The 16651-nt window shown below is 34.5% G+C and overlaps 1 protein-coding gene across 1 annotated transcript in view; it reads right to left on the reverse strand.

Moving 5' to 3' along the window:
• The window catches only part of Isha (Insulator su(Hw) mRNA adaptor), a 314370-nt gene that overhangs the window by 128646 nt on the left and 169073 nt on the right, over positions 1–16651 (reverse strand). The window contains exons 10-11 of the mRNA XM_090409621.1: positions 13942–14165; positions 4039–4139 (exon numbers count right to left, since the gene is read on the reverse strand). Coding sequence (XP_090265747.1) covers positions 4039–4139; positions 13942–14165 — 325 coding nt within the window. The remainder of the gene's footprint in view (positions 1–4038; positions 4140–13941; positions 14166–16651) is intronic.

Here is a 16651-nt window from a genome sequence, read left to right on the forward strand (position 1 = left end):
TCTCCAAGGTTTGATTCCTGTTCTCAAACTCTTTCATTTTCTTTTCAATAATATTTCTGTATTTTAGTCTACAGTTTACATCTGAGAGCTGCTCAACTTTTATTCGCTTTAAAACTTTCTTACATGTTATTCTTTTCAATATGAAATTCAATTTTATCCTGCTCAAGACTAAATAGTGATCACTTCCAATTTCAAATCCTCTGTACACTCTGGTGTCCTGCACCAGGGAGAAAACATCACTATCAACAATAACATAGTCAATGAGACTTTTCTTATTCCTAGCCTCTTCTCTCCATGTGAATTTGTGCACATTTTTATGTTGGAACATGGTGTTAGTAATAACCAGTCCATGTCCTGAGCAGAAATCCAACAGATATTTGCCATTATTATTAGCTTTGCTCTTTTCTCCAAATTTTCCCAAAATATTTTTGTATGTCTCACAATCATTTCCTACTCTACTATTTAGATCCCCAACAAGGACCAACTTTTCCTTTTTCATTGTGTCAGTTGCTTTTTCTAAAGCCTCAAAAAATTCCTCCACTTCTACCTTAGTAGAACCTTCTGTGGGACCATAGGCACAAATAAGTCTCATTGTCCAGTTCCCCATTCTCATATTTGCCCACATTACTCTACTTGAGACTGACTGCCATTCAAGAAGATTAGCCTCGTATTTTGTGTTGAATACTATGGCTACTCCTTCTTTTCCTTGATTGTTATTGCCTGAATATAACATTTTGTATTTATTGCTCAGAAAGATCTCACCAGTTTTGGTCTTTTTTGTTTCAGTCACCCCTATTATGTCGATCTGGTACTTATCTAATTCCTCAGCTAGCTCCATTTCTTTGCCATTCAGGCTTCTTACGTTGATAGTACCGATCTTTAACTCTGGTGATGTTGAGTTGGGGTTTGTTTTCAGATTTGTTCCAGTAGCTGACTTTTCGCTGTTCGCCCTGGTTCCCTGGCGAAAACAACGGGGGCCTTGTTTAACCGGGCGACGCCCCAGCCGGCATGAAATTTTGTCATGTTGTACCATCATTTTTTATTTTGGTTTAACCAATAAGAATACAATTTGGTCGGCTAAATCCCAAATTGCCAGCCCATCCTCGTTCGTTCAGTATCAAAGTAGATACCCAACAGGGTGCACCACGAGAAGGTGAGGATTGGACATTAGGTCAGAAGCCCTGGTCAGTTCTCCGCATTCCTTTAAAGGCTATGTGGAGGTCTCCTCTCAGTTATACAGCTTTGACCCTTAAGCACCCCTTCTTTTGGGTTCAATCTTTTGGTTACTTCTGGGTTCAATATTAGAGCAACTCCTTTCTTAATGCTTCTTCTCTGATACAGAGTACAATATTGTCTTGTTGTCTTTAGTTATAGGTCTACCAAAACCAGTCCATCTGAGTTTGCTAATACCTAAAATGTCTAACTTGTAATTGTCCATTTCATTTGTTACCGGTCTAGTTGTTTCTAGATAGTACGTGTTCTGACACTCCATGATCCAATCTTTAAAATTTTTCATGGCTTCATAAGTGACTCTCAATACCAAGGGTTCCGAAAGGCTTTCCCCTTGGTATGTCATATATATACGTTATCCACATCAGACCAGGTTAGATAACTGCCTCTGGGAGTCTCATAAGTCACGTCTGTGCCAGCAGCATTTGTTCACCCAGATTTACAGTTTCCGTAATCAAATAATTTTTTACAGGGAGGGCTAATCTCCCTCCTGAGTACCTGCTATACCCCTGAAAACTGGGTCTCCATTTATTACCTCTTACGATGCACAAGAGTGCGGTTGGGATATTCTACTATCTGCCCCAACACAGGGATTAGATCTCAAATAAAGATCCCTTTTTCCATTTTCTTTATGTTGAATCCATAATATAACACCCCCTATCAAGGAAAGCAATAAGGAAATCTTCAAGAACATAAAATAGACATCATAGTTCAAAGCAGTCAAATAGATAAAGAATGAATATGGGGCTGACAAAGAATGATGATATAAGACAGAGTTGGAAGGAGTATTGCCAACACCTGCTAAATAATACCAAACCTAGACAAAGATCACAGAATCAGAAGTAAAGAGCGCAATTAACAAATCGTAAACAACAAAGCCACCAGGACCTGATGATATCCGGAATGAAAAGTTTAGATGTGGTAGGTGTAACCTTCCTGACAAATCTTTTCAAAAGGATCCTTACAGAGAGAGAATGCCAGACGAATGGAGGAAAAGCTATCTGATTACTGTTCTATAACAATAAGGGATGTGTGTGTGTGTGAGACTGCAAGCATTATAAAGTAATAAAACTCATCTCTCATGCATTCAAAATATGGGTATGAGGGATTAATCAGAGATTTCAGGAGCTAACAAATGTCACTGAGAGCAGTACAAGCTCATTTCCTTGATTTTTGAGTTAAAATTGCTGGTTTCTTGATATAAGAGAAGGAAAGAGTATGAGAGAGAGAGAGGGAGCAGAGGGAAATTTTAAAAGAAACTCCAAAATTTAGATGCATGACTTTGTAAACAATCTGTAAAGGGTTGGAGAGGATATTGTAATTTATCTAACGTAGAAAGCCCATAAATTCTAGGTGGCCTTGCACAATGATTTCTAAGTTTTTGAAATGTATCAAGATCAATTAAAAATGTATTTTCACTTGATCTTGATGAATATGAATAATTTTAGCATTAATATAATTCCTGATGACTATAAATAATTTTAGCTACTTCAAAACGTAATTTATTTTTGTCATCATACAAGAGATCAGAAATATTGCATTCAATACTGTACTAAAATCCAAACAAGGAAACTGATTCTTCTGAATTTAATGGAAAATGGATAATTAACTATAAGATCAAAACTAATCTACTTAGATCTGCTGGATTCAATGCGACTCTTAGCCTGGCTTTCTAGACTTTTGCAAAGGGTAGGCTTCCACCTCTATGGGCAAGATCAGAGACTTGAAAATACCATCGTCAAGCATTAGAACTTTGAAAAGATGACTAAGGGCCTATAGGCAAAAACACTTTTCTTTTACAATGATTACACGTGGAACTGTGAATCTTTACTTCATGCATCCCTCCCTTGGACAGGTTTTGTGCATGCACAGTACAATTTATTTTTATTTTTTTAAATTTGTTAGGACAGAAGTTGAAGCCTCTGTCATTTACTTGTGGCTTACACATTTTCATTATTATTGGGTCTTGTTATTTATGTTTGTTTAATTTAAGTTTTATACTGATGATGCCCATGATACTTAAGAGAAAACTGTATAAAATAAAATCTCATCACATTTTCTGTTATTATCATATTAAATTCAAAACTGTCCCAGACTACTAAAGTACATAAATTAAAAGTGCAAAATACAGCAAACCATCAACATTATTTCGGAAGTTAGTGCAGTTCACATTTTTTACAAATTATAAATCACTAAAAATTCAGATGGCTAATAAATTTTAGCCATCTGAATTTTTATGATGGCTAAAATTTAGCCATCCCCAATTCATATTTAAACCATAGTTCTCCAGTGTGTTAAAAGCAAAGAGCTTTTCACAAGTGGTTTGAGACCAAAACACCACTCCATTCACGGCCCACACTGTTGTATGCAACACTTGTAAAACCACTATTAAAAGGACAAAACCTAAATTCAACAAGGATAAATGTAGAAAACTCAATGCTTGTGCCACTAGGAGTTGTGCCTTCTGGTCCCTTGCCAAAGCAGTCAGGTGTAACTTTTGTCCATCTGTGTATCCTCCTGTATCTCATCCTCACATAGCATTGTAACATCACCTAAAAACAAGGCTAATGTCTTGGCTTCATTCTTCTCTTCCAACTTCTACATAGATGACCATGGCAAATTACCTCCTTTGCCTAGAACATTGCATCTCATGCTATCTGTATATATTCTGCCTTGTGTGTGTGTGTGTGTGTGTGTGTAAAAAAAAGATGTGTTGTATTTTAAAAGCAACTGTTCTAATAATCCATCTTGTGATGTGCATTAACTTCAACATTTTGTGAAAATTTACAAGTTTGCAATTATACTTACATCAATGCTATTGATTCCTCCAAATTCACCAAAAATTTCATTTAGATCGCTTTTTGATACTGTTTTTGGTACATGTCCAAGCCAAAGAGTTGTACTGCATACTAAAAGAAAGAATAGTATAAATCGGATTTTCTTTTTTTCTTTCTTTTCTTTTTTTTTTTTTTTTTTTTTTTACATTACAATAAGCATTTTCTTCTAAATTTTAAAAAGAAAAAAAGAAAAAGAACGATTGCTATTTATCACAAAAAAACTCATGTATCACATAATCAGAAAGAGAACTGTTTAATAATTAGTTTTGCACATCCTGTCATGCACATCCTTAGGTTAAATTACAAAATTAGAAAGCATATATTAACAGAAGGATTTTTAAATTAATATCTGTTATACAACAATCAATTTTTGATAAATTTATACTTTTAACTTAATTTTCACTAAAAAGAGCAATCTAAACTTCCATTTCTAAATTAAATGATATTTGGTAGTTTATAGCAAAATCATACTGTATACACTTTGACAATTTTAATTAACATGGGCTTAATGCTATAAAAATGAATATAAACAGTGAAAAAATTTAGTATACCTTCAGTACTTTAATTTTTTTTAACACGCACACACAGAGAGAGAGAGTTAGGATTAATCGTATAGCTTTAATAACAATAATTAATTTGGTGTTATAGAACAGATTGAAACCTAGCTATTTATTCAGGATTTAAACTGATATAAGAAGAGCAAAGCCAATCTAGTATCAATCTCAGAACATGGCATTCTCAACAATAAAAATGCTCAATTATCTTGCACACTAACACTTCCAAAAAAAGTACAAAAAATATCAGATATAGAAAGTTAATGTCCTCCAAAAAATACTTCTCTAGATTTTATGTCTGTCTCTAGAATACTCAACTTCTTGTAAAAATAATCCTTCACAGTTTTAACTGCATCCCTTAGTACACGATTTGTAGGAAAATGTAAATTTATCTTTATAATTCTATTTATTCAACCCCTTAAGAGCTGCTTTATAAAGTTCAATCAGATTTCCTCTTACTGTTTGTGTCTGCAAGTTTATAACACAAAATCTAAGCCTTTATTCAGATCTTGGTAATTATTAAAATATGGATAATTAATGGCAATGAAATGCATTTATGTTATTAAAGTAATCGTAAATTTTACAAACATTGTGCCACTAAATTTCTTTGTCAAAAATTTTTGGAGATACATTTCTTTCTTGGTTTGTAAAAATATATCACAAGATAACTGCATCCGATATTTTCATTTAGAACTCTTCTTTACATAACCAGCCAATCTGGTTTACTGAGAGTTATAATTGGGAGAAGAGAGAAAGATGCTTGTGGAGGTCATGGTGTAACATATAAGACAGTGAAAGAGAGAAACTGAAGTTAAGATACAGAAAAATTAAAACTGTAATGAAAGAATTCTTCAAAGTTAGTTTTCATTATGGAATTCACCCGTACTTATTTGTTAGGATTAAGAAGTAGATACTTATTCAGTTGATATACAATACAAATGGTGAAATTTTAGGCATTCACTGATAAGTTTTCTTCTCATTAAGGAATCTACGATATAAAATAGAATTCAGTGAAGTAATTGTAATGTATGTTTAAAGAAATAGCTTAAGGGTTTGTTATCTAGAATAATGTCAGGTAATATGATACTAAAATATTCTGATTTTGTTATGAAGAAACAGGTTATATAATTTTCTCATTTTGTTTCTCTCTCTGTGTTTTAAGTGATTATATAAAGATATAACCTCGAAACACTAAGTTTTCCTCAAGTTATCTTTGCTCGTGTTCCAAGTGGTCATTTGAATATATGAGAAAGATGAATTAGTTTGGAAAGACACTGCATTCCCACTGACATTTTGCTATAGAAGCAATTTTTCCTAAAGTCATATCTATCCTAGTTAGTGTTGTGTGGACATATACTGATTGGACAAAGAAATGACTTTCTTCATTAATTAAAAGTGTGAAAGTACAAATCTGACTAGAAGAATATTCTGTTGTTAAACAGAAAAACAAGAATAACAATGTTTATATTGGTACAGTGGTGCCTCGCAATTCGACACTAATCCGTTGCCAAACTAATGTCGAATTGTGGCACCGGCATCCCACTGCCCCATTAGGGGGGAGTGGGAGAAAAATACACCATATTATTTACTTTATGTATTTTACTATTGCATAACACACTAAATTACAAAATACACTATTGTATACACAATACATACAATCCATTGAGCCTTAGATGTTGGAAGGGTCTTTATCCTGTTCTGCCTCTTCTTGTCTCCTCTTTGCTTGAACAATGATGGTGTTGTTGAACAAGTCTGTCATTCTGCTCACATCAGCAGTGCTAGGATGAAATTCCAAACAAACAGACTGCACCTTCTCCCAATGGAATAAAACTTCTTTAATGGCAGCTGTTGGCATCAGCCCTTTTTCTCTGCCATCCTCTTCTTCAGGTGAAATTCCTCTTTCTCTCTCTCCTTTGTTTGCTGTTTGCTCTGAGTTCCTCCATGGTCAGTTCGTCATCGTGATCCTCCATTACACGTCACTGATCCACCCCATGGATCAAGAAGTGATTGCATGTTTTAAAAAACTTTACACCAAGGCTTTGTTCTCACGGCTTTTCGACGTGACTCACTCTTCTGACAAGACACTGAAGGACTTCTGTAAACTCTTCTACATCAACATCATCAACCTCTTCTATGCCGAGATTCTCTGCCATAATGATCTCTTGCTTGGCTGCAGCTGCTTGGTCTGCACTAATAAGGAACGAGTTTCTTTCACGATGAACAAAGGGTTATCTGTGTCACTCCATCCCAGGCAGTTTTAATAAAGAAATGCCGTGGAGATTGTTGAACTCAGTCTTCCAGAAGTCCTTCAGTGTCTTATCAGAAGAGAGTCATGTTGAAAAGCTGTGAGAACAAAGCCTTGGTGTAAAGGTTTTTAAAATATGCAATCACTTCTTGATCCATGGGGTGGATCAGTGATGTGTTTGGAGGCAAGAACTGGACTTTGATGAAGTCAATTTCAAGAATGTCCTCTAAGTCTTGAGGGTGGACACTAGCATTGTCAAAGATCAGCAGTGCTTTGTGCTTTCAAAGGCAAATTGTTGTCAGAAGAACTTCTTCATGCTCGGGGCAAACACCTCAAAAATCCAATCTTTGAAAACTTGCTGGTCTACCCAGGCTTTTGCATTGGATTTCCACATCACTGGCAGTTTGGACTTAATGATTTTCTTCCCAAAGCACCGAGCATTTTCTGAGTGGTAGACCAGAAGTGGCTTTAAAGTCTCCGCTTTGCATTTGCTACCAATAACAAGGTAAGCCTATCTTTCATGGGATTATGTCCTAGGAGCTTCACTTCCTCTTGCATGATGCAAGTTCGATTTGGCAAGCGCTTCCAAAATAACCCAGTTTCATCCCCGTTAAAAATTTGCTGTGGCAGGTAGTCTTCCTTCTGATTAAATCTTCAATTTTTTTCAGAAACTTTTCAGCAGCCTCTATCTGCACTAGCAGCTTACCCCTGTCTGAGAACACTGTGGATGTCTGTTATACCTTGGAATCTGTGAAACCAGCCTCGACTTGCTTTGAATTCCTCAGTTTGATCTGAGTATTACATCCTGGAGTTTTCTTCTGCAATTCTTCAAAAATTAACCTGCCTTTCCACAGATCATTGCCTGAGTTACTGGATCTCCCTTCATCTGTCTTTCTCTAATCCAGATGATAAGCAGCTTTTTCCATCCCCTCATTGATTAAAAATCTATTCTTGTCAGAAATCTTCATTGCACCAGCAGACACCCTAGCACCCATAATCTCCTCTCTCTGTTGCCAAAAAGTTGTCACAGTTGACCAAGGAATGCCATACTCTTGAGCTACATCTGCAATTGTTCTACCTTTCTGCACTTTATCTACAATTTCTTTCTTCTTCTTCTCTATGCTCAAACAAGTGTGCTTCTTTCCTGAATTGTTCCTCTGTTCACTTCTCTTTGGACCCCATTCTTAAATTTCACTCAAAAAAAATAACTGCAGATACACAAAATTTTTACTTTCTGAAAAATGCAGAATTGAAAATTAGCACAAACAACACAAGCAAACACCAACACAACCCAACAAGAAATGAAAAATAACAAATGACCTCGCACAATTCCATGCACGAGCATGTGTCAACCTGCAAAATTCAACTGTCGAATTGCGAGGCACCACTGTAATTCTTAAGGAAACTGTATTGTATCTTAAAACGTCTTATGTTGTGGGCTTAATAGTAAAACAGCACTAAGAGGATCAGAACACTATTTAATACTTCCAATACTGTCTCTCATAAAGATATCTTCAGTATACAATATAAACTTGCAAAACAGGCAATTCAAACTAGATACTCTGTGTACTCAGTTTTGAGCTGTAAGCATGTTGTCAATTTAACCTTTAAGCTGGCACTAATAACCATATTTCTGCAAATCTTTGGATATACAATATTTCACATGATGAGTGAATGTGAATGAATTTCAAAAAAAAAAAAAAAAAGCTTCATAATATTTTATTTGTACATAAACATGTTTTTTTCTGACTGCAGTTCATATATGGACAGATGTTTTTAGAATATCTGGTTTAGATGCACATCAGTGTTATGTAAGAAGGGATATATACATAAATAATTCTATACATACATCTCTCACTTTTATAGTATTGGTAACAGGAAATAAAAATGTCAACATCCAATGAATAGTAGTTTCAATATATACTCCACACCATAATTTCACAACAGTGTAATCAACAACTCCTTCCCTTCACACAAATTTTCAGAGCACATTTCTGATGCCATGGTAATTCTCTGGCTGTGATCCAGTAAGATTTCCCAATAATCGCATGTAACAGATAACTGCATATTTTATTTTGAAGAAAATTACTATGAAATTAAGTGTTATGGTCTATATATAGACAAGATAAATAAATTCAAAGTGAGTCAGTCAGGGAGCATATGAAGTTGTAAGAAAAAGATATAGGATATAAGAAGTTATTAAGTAACAATTAATGTGTTCTCAGAAAAAAAAAAAAAAAGGAAAGGAAAAATTCCAAACAAAGCTTTGAGAAAAGCTTAAAAATTTAAGAAAGAATATCACAAAAGGAATCAAAGATCATAAAAGCAATATACTACAAATGATAGTCACAGAAAATATCCAGGTGAAATGCAATCACGAGCACAGGTCAATATGACTTGAGGTAGACAAAAGCATTATAAATGTGAAAGATAGAAAGGCTGCAGCAGTAGGTGTATGACATAAAATGAGCATGCTGAGGAATCCAGAAGGCTGGGTTAAAAATCCCACATAAGTAGTTCTACCTAATTATCACACCAATTTATAAAAAAAAGAAAATAACAAAAGGTGAAATTACATTTATTTAGTGCTTGGCACATGCAGTACACAGCATAAAAAACATATGAACATGAATATAACAAAAAATACAATTACATGCCTAACTTTCTGATCCAATCGAGTACTGACAGTTATTTAGCGTATGATGAATAGGTCTCAAGATATAAGATATTACATACATATTACATAAAAACAGCATAAGAACACAGTTGTAAAAATTATATTAAAAGGGATACAATAAGTTAAAATAAAGAATCAGAGATTAATCCTTAAATCCTAGATCCACTCCAGAGATTCAGGGGTCAGTTTAAAAAGTCCTCTTTAGTACTGACGGTGCAGCTTAGAGAAAATCAGACAAGTTACCTCGATAAGAATGCATTCTGAATTCAGAGTTGATGTCATGAATTGTTTGTTTAGGAGCACTGTGGCCACATTGAAGAGAAAGGCATTTTCCCCATTTAAATAACAAGTCTGCACATATTGCCTGATTCATATGAATCCTATTCAGTGTTACCCACGTCTTGGCACCTTGTCGTATGCCTTTTTCAGATCTACTCAAATTAAATACTGATCTTTATTATATTCTCATGATTTCTGAATTATCTGTTGTAAGGTGAAAATCTGATCCTGACAGCCTCTATTAGGCCTGAATCCAGCTTGTTCTTCACCAAGCTTGTCTTCCACAGTCCTTCTCAAACATTTCTCAAGTATACTTGCATATATCTTACCAGGAACACTCAATAATGAAATACCTCTGCAATTCTCACATTCAGTTTTATTTCTCTTTTTATATATGGGTACTGTGAGAGCTCTAATCCAATTAACTGTCCAGGCCTTCTGAACTGTGGAGTGCAGCCACTAAGACTTTTATACCTCCATTCTTGAGCATTTCTGGTCGTATATCATCTACTCCTGCTGCCTTTCTACATTTCAGGCTTTTTCTACTTCAAGTATGGATATGTATTCCTGATTGCATCCCTGGTCAGTGTTTTTTACCACTGTGCTGTCATCACTGCTTCTTTCATTTAGCAATTTTTCGAAGTAATTACTCCATACTTCAAGAATATCTTTTTCTCTTGTTTTCATATCACCTTTTTCATCTCTAATTCCTTTTACAGCACTCTTTCCTCCATTTCTGAGCTTTTTCAACAACCTCCAGAAATCTTGCCACCTTCTTGGTCTTGATTTTCTAGAAATTTGACCAGAAATGCTCAAATATGGAGGTATAAGTTTTATAGTGGCTGTATTGGATAATTCAGAAGGCCTGGTCAGAGGATTGAATTCCAGATGATGGAGCAGAGCTCTCATAGTACCCATCTATAAAAAGAGAAATAAAACTGAACATGAGAATTAAAAGTATTTCCCTACTGAGTGTTCCTGGTAAGATTCAGGCCAAATAGAGGTTATCAGGGTTAGATTTTCAGTTTAAGACAAAGAGTTGAGAAATCTCAGGAATATAACAAAGATTTGTATTTATTTATTTGATCTAAAAAAACTATATTGAAAAAGTGCCAATAGGAAAGATCTTCAAGATGCTACAGTTATATGGTGTACGTATGACATTATATCAAACAAGTCTCTATTAAGCTGTAACTAAGCAGTTAGAATTGAAGTACAGAAAGAGGATTTTTAATAAAATGAGGTGTGTGACAAGGTTCCATATTATCTCCACTGTTATTCAATTAACAATTGAATCACATTATGAAGGAAGTATTAAATCTGATATCAGAATTGGTGATGTTGATATTAGCTTTCTACTTTATGCAGATGATGATATACTTCTAAATAAATCCAAATAAATAAATAAATTGAATAATTGTTGTAATAAATTTGGTATGAAAATTAGCAAAGAAAAGGCAAAGACAATGAAAATAGGCAGAACATTGAAAACCTCCATTGTATCCTGTATAGTGAACCTACACAACAAGTAGACCATTCCAGAGGCAAAACTTTTAGTGAAGATAGCAAATTAAATATGGAAATAAACAGAATTAGTAAAGCTGGTAGTCAGCTGAATAAAATTTATATGGGAAAAAAAAAAAAGAAGAAAAAAGAAATTAGCCAAAAATACTAAATTAGCTATATAAAAGACAATGTTCAAATGAATATTAACTTACAGATCTGAGAGCTGGGTTAGAAATAAAACACTTGATCAAAGATTGGAGACCACTCATATGAGAGTTCTGAGAAAGTTTAGTGGAGCCAACAAATAGCATCAATGGCAGTATCACATCAAAAATTAGGATATTAGGAGAGAATTTGCCATTGTTAGCCTTAAGGAATGTGTTAATAGAACTAATCTCAGGTGGTATGGCTTAATTGTATGGGAGAGGAAAGATTAGCAGAGTATTTAAGAGTATATTATGTGGGTAAATTAAAAATTAGCGGGATGACAAGAGTGGTACTATAAATGAAATAATCGAGAAAACAGCACAATAATTACGAGTGGCAAGGTCTTCCAATAATCTAAACATGTATCCACAAGATGCTGAGAAAATTTTGCAGAACTCGTTAGTACTAACATTTTAGTTATCCTCAGATTATCAACTTCATTACAGTAACAAAACACACCCAATTCTCCATTTACATGATAGATTAGATCCAGAAAAAATGATGTAAATGAAAACTGTGTAAAAAAGAATAGAGTGCATATGAAAAAATAGAAGCTGATCCAGTCTATGTCTTAGATAGTTGAACAATGCAATATCAAGGAATTAGTTTCCAGCTTAGCACACTATATGTTTTTCTTAACCAAAACTATTAATTACTTAAATTATCTAAACTATCAAGATTTGCTTTGCAGTTGTAGCTTTCTTTACTTTTATTCCCTTCCCACCTTGGTTCTACTTTTATGAGCGGTTCAATAGGAAGAAAATCAGGCAAGTCAATAAATTAACATAACAAAAAAAATCAATTTCATGAAAGTATACAGATATGAATCATTTTAAGCATATTATTAAATCAATACTAAAACTCTAGAGTACTCTGTTAATTACTTTAAATTTCTACACATTCTATAAGACATTAATTAAGGATAACAGTTCAATTACAAGGCAATCTTATACCTCTGCCAACAGCATTTCTGGAAGAGATTTGCACTCGACACAGTGAAAATATCTCTAAAACAATTCTACACAGCTCTTCAGCTTAAAGTCTAAATTTTCTCTAATTTCTTGAGTGTGAACACTAAAGTCCTTTCACTATTCAGTCTTAGCAAATTGAAAGTCCATCTCACTAGCAAACACTTGATTCTCTCAATAGTTATAAAACATACCAAAGTTTACTTTACCCAGGCATGAAGAGATACTTGGCCTTCTACATGTGCGTCCAGGCAGCACATCCTTGGTCTCGTCCTAACTCTTATGAAACTTCATCTACGCGAATATGCAATGGTCTCGGGTAGGGGCACATCGTCATGGAAACGACAGTGGAGGTTCGCTGCTCTGCTCTCAGGTCAATCAGCTCGGCATGGCATTCTGTTCTCCGATGGGTTCCTCGCTGGATCGGAAACTTTGCTCTGCTTAGCTACAGGTTGACTCTTGAACTCCCCAGGACACTTCCACGTGGCCTTCCGACCTCCTGACGCCGTTGACTGCTCCGTTGAAGAAAAGAACCAAGAGAGCTCTGTAAGTGCCGCAACCAATTTTACATTGCATGCCCTATGTTTTTCTTCCTACGTCACTGCTTTTCCTTCACTGCGCATGGCACTTGCTTCTCCCTGACAACAAGCGCCATACCGTACTCTGGTAAGCTTCCTGAAGAAACTCAGGTGCTACTCTGCCTTGCTCACGTGTTTTGCTTCAGGCCATTTCAATTTATAAGCCGATTACTTCGTTCTCTCTGTCTCTCTCTCTCATACACAATTATTTATACAAAGCACACAGTTAATACATTAGGAGATTTACAAGAATTATCTACAATTAAATGACTTGAAACAGTATATATACAAAGAAAAAGGAATTATGTTGGTAAGTTAACATCATCTTATTTAGTCTGACAAAACAATACTGACTCTGGGAATGACATTTCGTGTTAAATTCGGAATGAAGCGCTTATAGGTTCAATCTTCTTTCATTCCGAATTTAACAGCATTGCTTTTGTTTTCCAAACCGTGTTATTTTGAAATTGTGTAAAAAGAGAATTGGCTGTATGTGTGTGTGTACACACACACACACACACACACACAGATGTAAAAGGATGATAACGATTGCTGCAATAAAGAACAACTCAATTTCAAAGGCAAATATAGCTTAATAGTAGTTTTGTGCTCAGTTTCCGTTTCAATACTATTTGAAAAGGAAATTTTATTTTATTTGAAATAGTATTTTCAATACTTTTTGACTTATCATTTGGATAGAGGACAAATTGTTTACATTTTTGCTTCTCATCAATAACAAGCAGTTATTGTACAATGGTATAGGAAAATAGTTTGTGAATGCAAAATAGTCAAATCTGGTTAAGAGTGCACTGCCAAGTCCTGACATTGACACAATTACTATTTTAAATGATTTAACTTACCACCGAGATGTCCACGCTTGGCTGGAGGTAATCCTTTTCTTCTCCTTTCTCGCTCCCTTTCCCTCTCTCGCTCCCTCTCTCTTTCCCTTTCTCTTTCTCGTTCCCTTTCTCTCTCACGAGATCTGGATCTATCTCTCCTACGAGAACGTGACCGTGATCCTGAATGTGAGCGCGACCGCCTCCTTTTTGGAGACCGGGACCGGCTACGATGATGACGTGTTGATCTGTACAAATTAAAAAAAAAAAAAAAAAACTAGAATGATCACATCTTCTATGCAATTATTTAAGAATTAAATAATATGGAAGCAAACAGACAAAAACAAAACTGTATACTGATTCATAACAAAATCTTGTGAAGATATACTATAAAAACAAAATAACAATGGTTAAATAAGCGTTTGAGAACTTTGGAAAACTGCCTTATCCTGAAAACCATGTTAAAAGATATGCACGTAAGGCATACACACATAGGTTCTTACAAATGACAGAAAACCTGTAAACCTTTTTGTAGTATTTGTACTCTAAAAGGAGATATCTGATTAGTACGCTTGATCATATCCAAAAAAATCAGTGTGGGACTATAAAAATCTTGCAACTCACTATGACCCATTTCAGATGCAAAACCTGTAAACCACCAGTCAATCCAAACCCTTCTTTCAGATATTTCCTACATCTACTTCAAAATCTCTGCAGCTGAGTCGGTTTTGACAAAGCCCTTTGGTTACAAAGACCATCTAGAGTGTGAAGAACTTGCAGGACTTTTCAATGGAAGATGAGTTCTTATATGAAGATGGGATATTCCCTCATAAAAACTCACAATTTTAGCCCTACAAAACAGTCAAGAGAACAACTAACAACTCATGCATTTCACACACAAAAAATTTCTGTTCAGAAATAACACTAACCTTCTTACCCTAAAACTATGGTTATGAAAGAATCTAGAGAAGTCGAAAGCCTTAAGGATCTGTAAGCACAGCAGATTATTTTTCTTGATAGTCAAAGATGGAACATTGACATAGTGATATCTATTTTCCTTGATTAGTCATATAAAATTTAGCTATTCAATAAACTTTTTGTTCTTGAAATTGAATGAGGTTCAACACAAATGAAAATAATTCAACTACATAAATAGCATCTAAAAAGACATTCATTAAAATCCATCTCAATTTATATGCAAAAATAAAATAATTATAATCAGTATTTGGAACTTCTACAAGCAATCTTCAGCCATTTGCTATTTTAGTTTCAGTCTGCTGTTGTTAATGCTTTGCAAGTTTAGTTTTTTGCAATAATGTTCTTAAAAGAGCATTAGTTCTATAGGATAAAGGCTCGGGCTTTTCTGTAGTTTGCCGGAGTGCATCTTATTATTATAGCGGTATTTCCTAATTAGGGCAAATCTGTAATATGTATGTCATGCATATTAAATTTACAAATGGACTTTTTTAAAAAGAGATTTAAATAAATCTCTCAACATCTATTTTTTTTGGCCACTGTTATTAAGCTGGATATGAAAGTAATTAACAAGAAAAAAAATTCAGTCTCTGTTCTAGGCAATTCAGAATTCAGACCAGAACTTTATTTCTTCTCTCATGGAGTATCACACACAGCCACTATTTACCTTTTGCCATCTAAAATTATAAACATGCCAAGAGGGATGATTACTGTGACTTATATTTTTCATTTTGCTGGTTGGATTATTCATTCCAACCTATTGTTTCTGACCCAAACAACAAAGGCACCATTAAAACACTTCTAAAAAAAAATACAGAAACTTCTTTTCCTCTTCCTACTTTAATTCTCATCTGTTGATTCTAAAAGTAGCATGCTTGTTCACAAGCATGAATGAAATATACAGCAATTAGCTTTCAATTTAAAACTCCAAACATCAACAACTAAATAACACAGCCAAAACTGATTTTCAGAGGTCCAGAAAGTTCAAATGGCAACCACATTTTCTTGTCTTTTACATCTGCTGCCTGTTCACAAACAGTACAGTATATATATTGCCTGTCTATAAATATTGATTTATGCTTTTCTGCCATTCAGAGTGAAAATGTCTGTATATATTGGCAAGCAGTATAAATAACTGTTTCTTCTTCTTCTTCAGAAACATAAATATATTGATGACAAAGCCAATAGGTAAAACGTTAAAATGTGAACTTGCATTCATCAAAAAACATGCCACAATTATAAACTCAAAATTGGATTGACAGCTCTCTTTCTGTGCATGCAGTGTTGAATAAACAAGTCAATGAGACCCAAAATTCAAAAGAATGATTGGAAAAGAAACTAAAAAGAAAGCTAAATCAGATTAATGGATGTTTGTTAGGTGTGCTTTATAAGTGCATGAATGATATATATGCAATTACAAACCAAAGGGAAAGGAGGTGGCAACATGAGTAGAATTCCCAGCATTCATAAATTAACGAAGTTTAAAATGTGGCCAAACCAACAGAGTTGATGCTTTTTAAATGTGTTAATAAATGCTGAATTAGGGATATTCAAATCTTACAGCACTTGTGTTAATCTTAAGTTCTGTCCAATGAGCTGTTTATTTTCCTGAGGCATTTCATTTCAAAAGTCAGTTTCCCCTCTGCTTTTTTTTTTTTTTAATTTTATTTTCAGTACCAATAGGGTTGTAGGTAGAATTATGCAGGGATCAAAATTATAGCCTTGTGGAGCATTACCCAGTGATCCAAATGCTGTGAAC

This window comes from Typopeltis vanoorti, chromosome 19, assembly GCF_054136105.1.
Source record: "Typopeltis vanoorti isolate ZY-2024b chromosome 19, IOZ_Tvanoo_1.0, whole genome shotgun sequence".
Taxonomy (NCBI): Eukaryota; Metazoa; Arthropoda; class Arachnida; order Uropygi; family Thelyphonidae; genus Typopeltis; species Typopeltis vanoorti.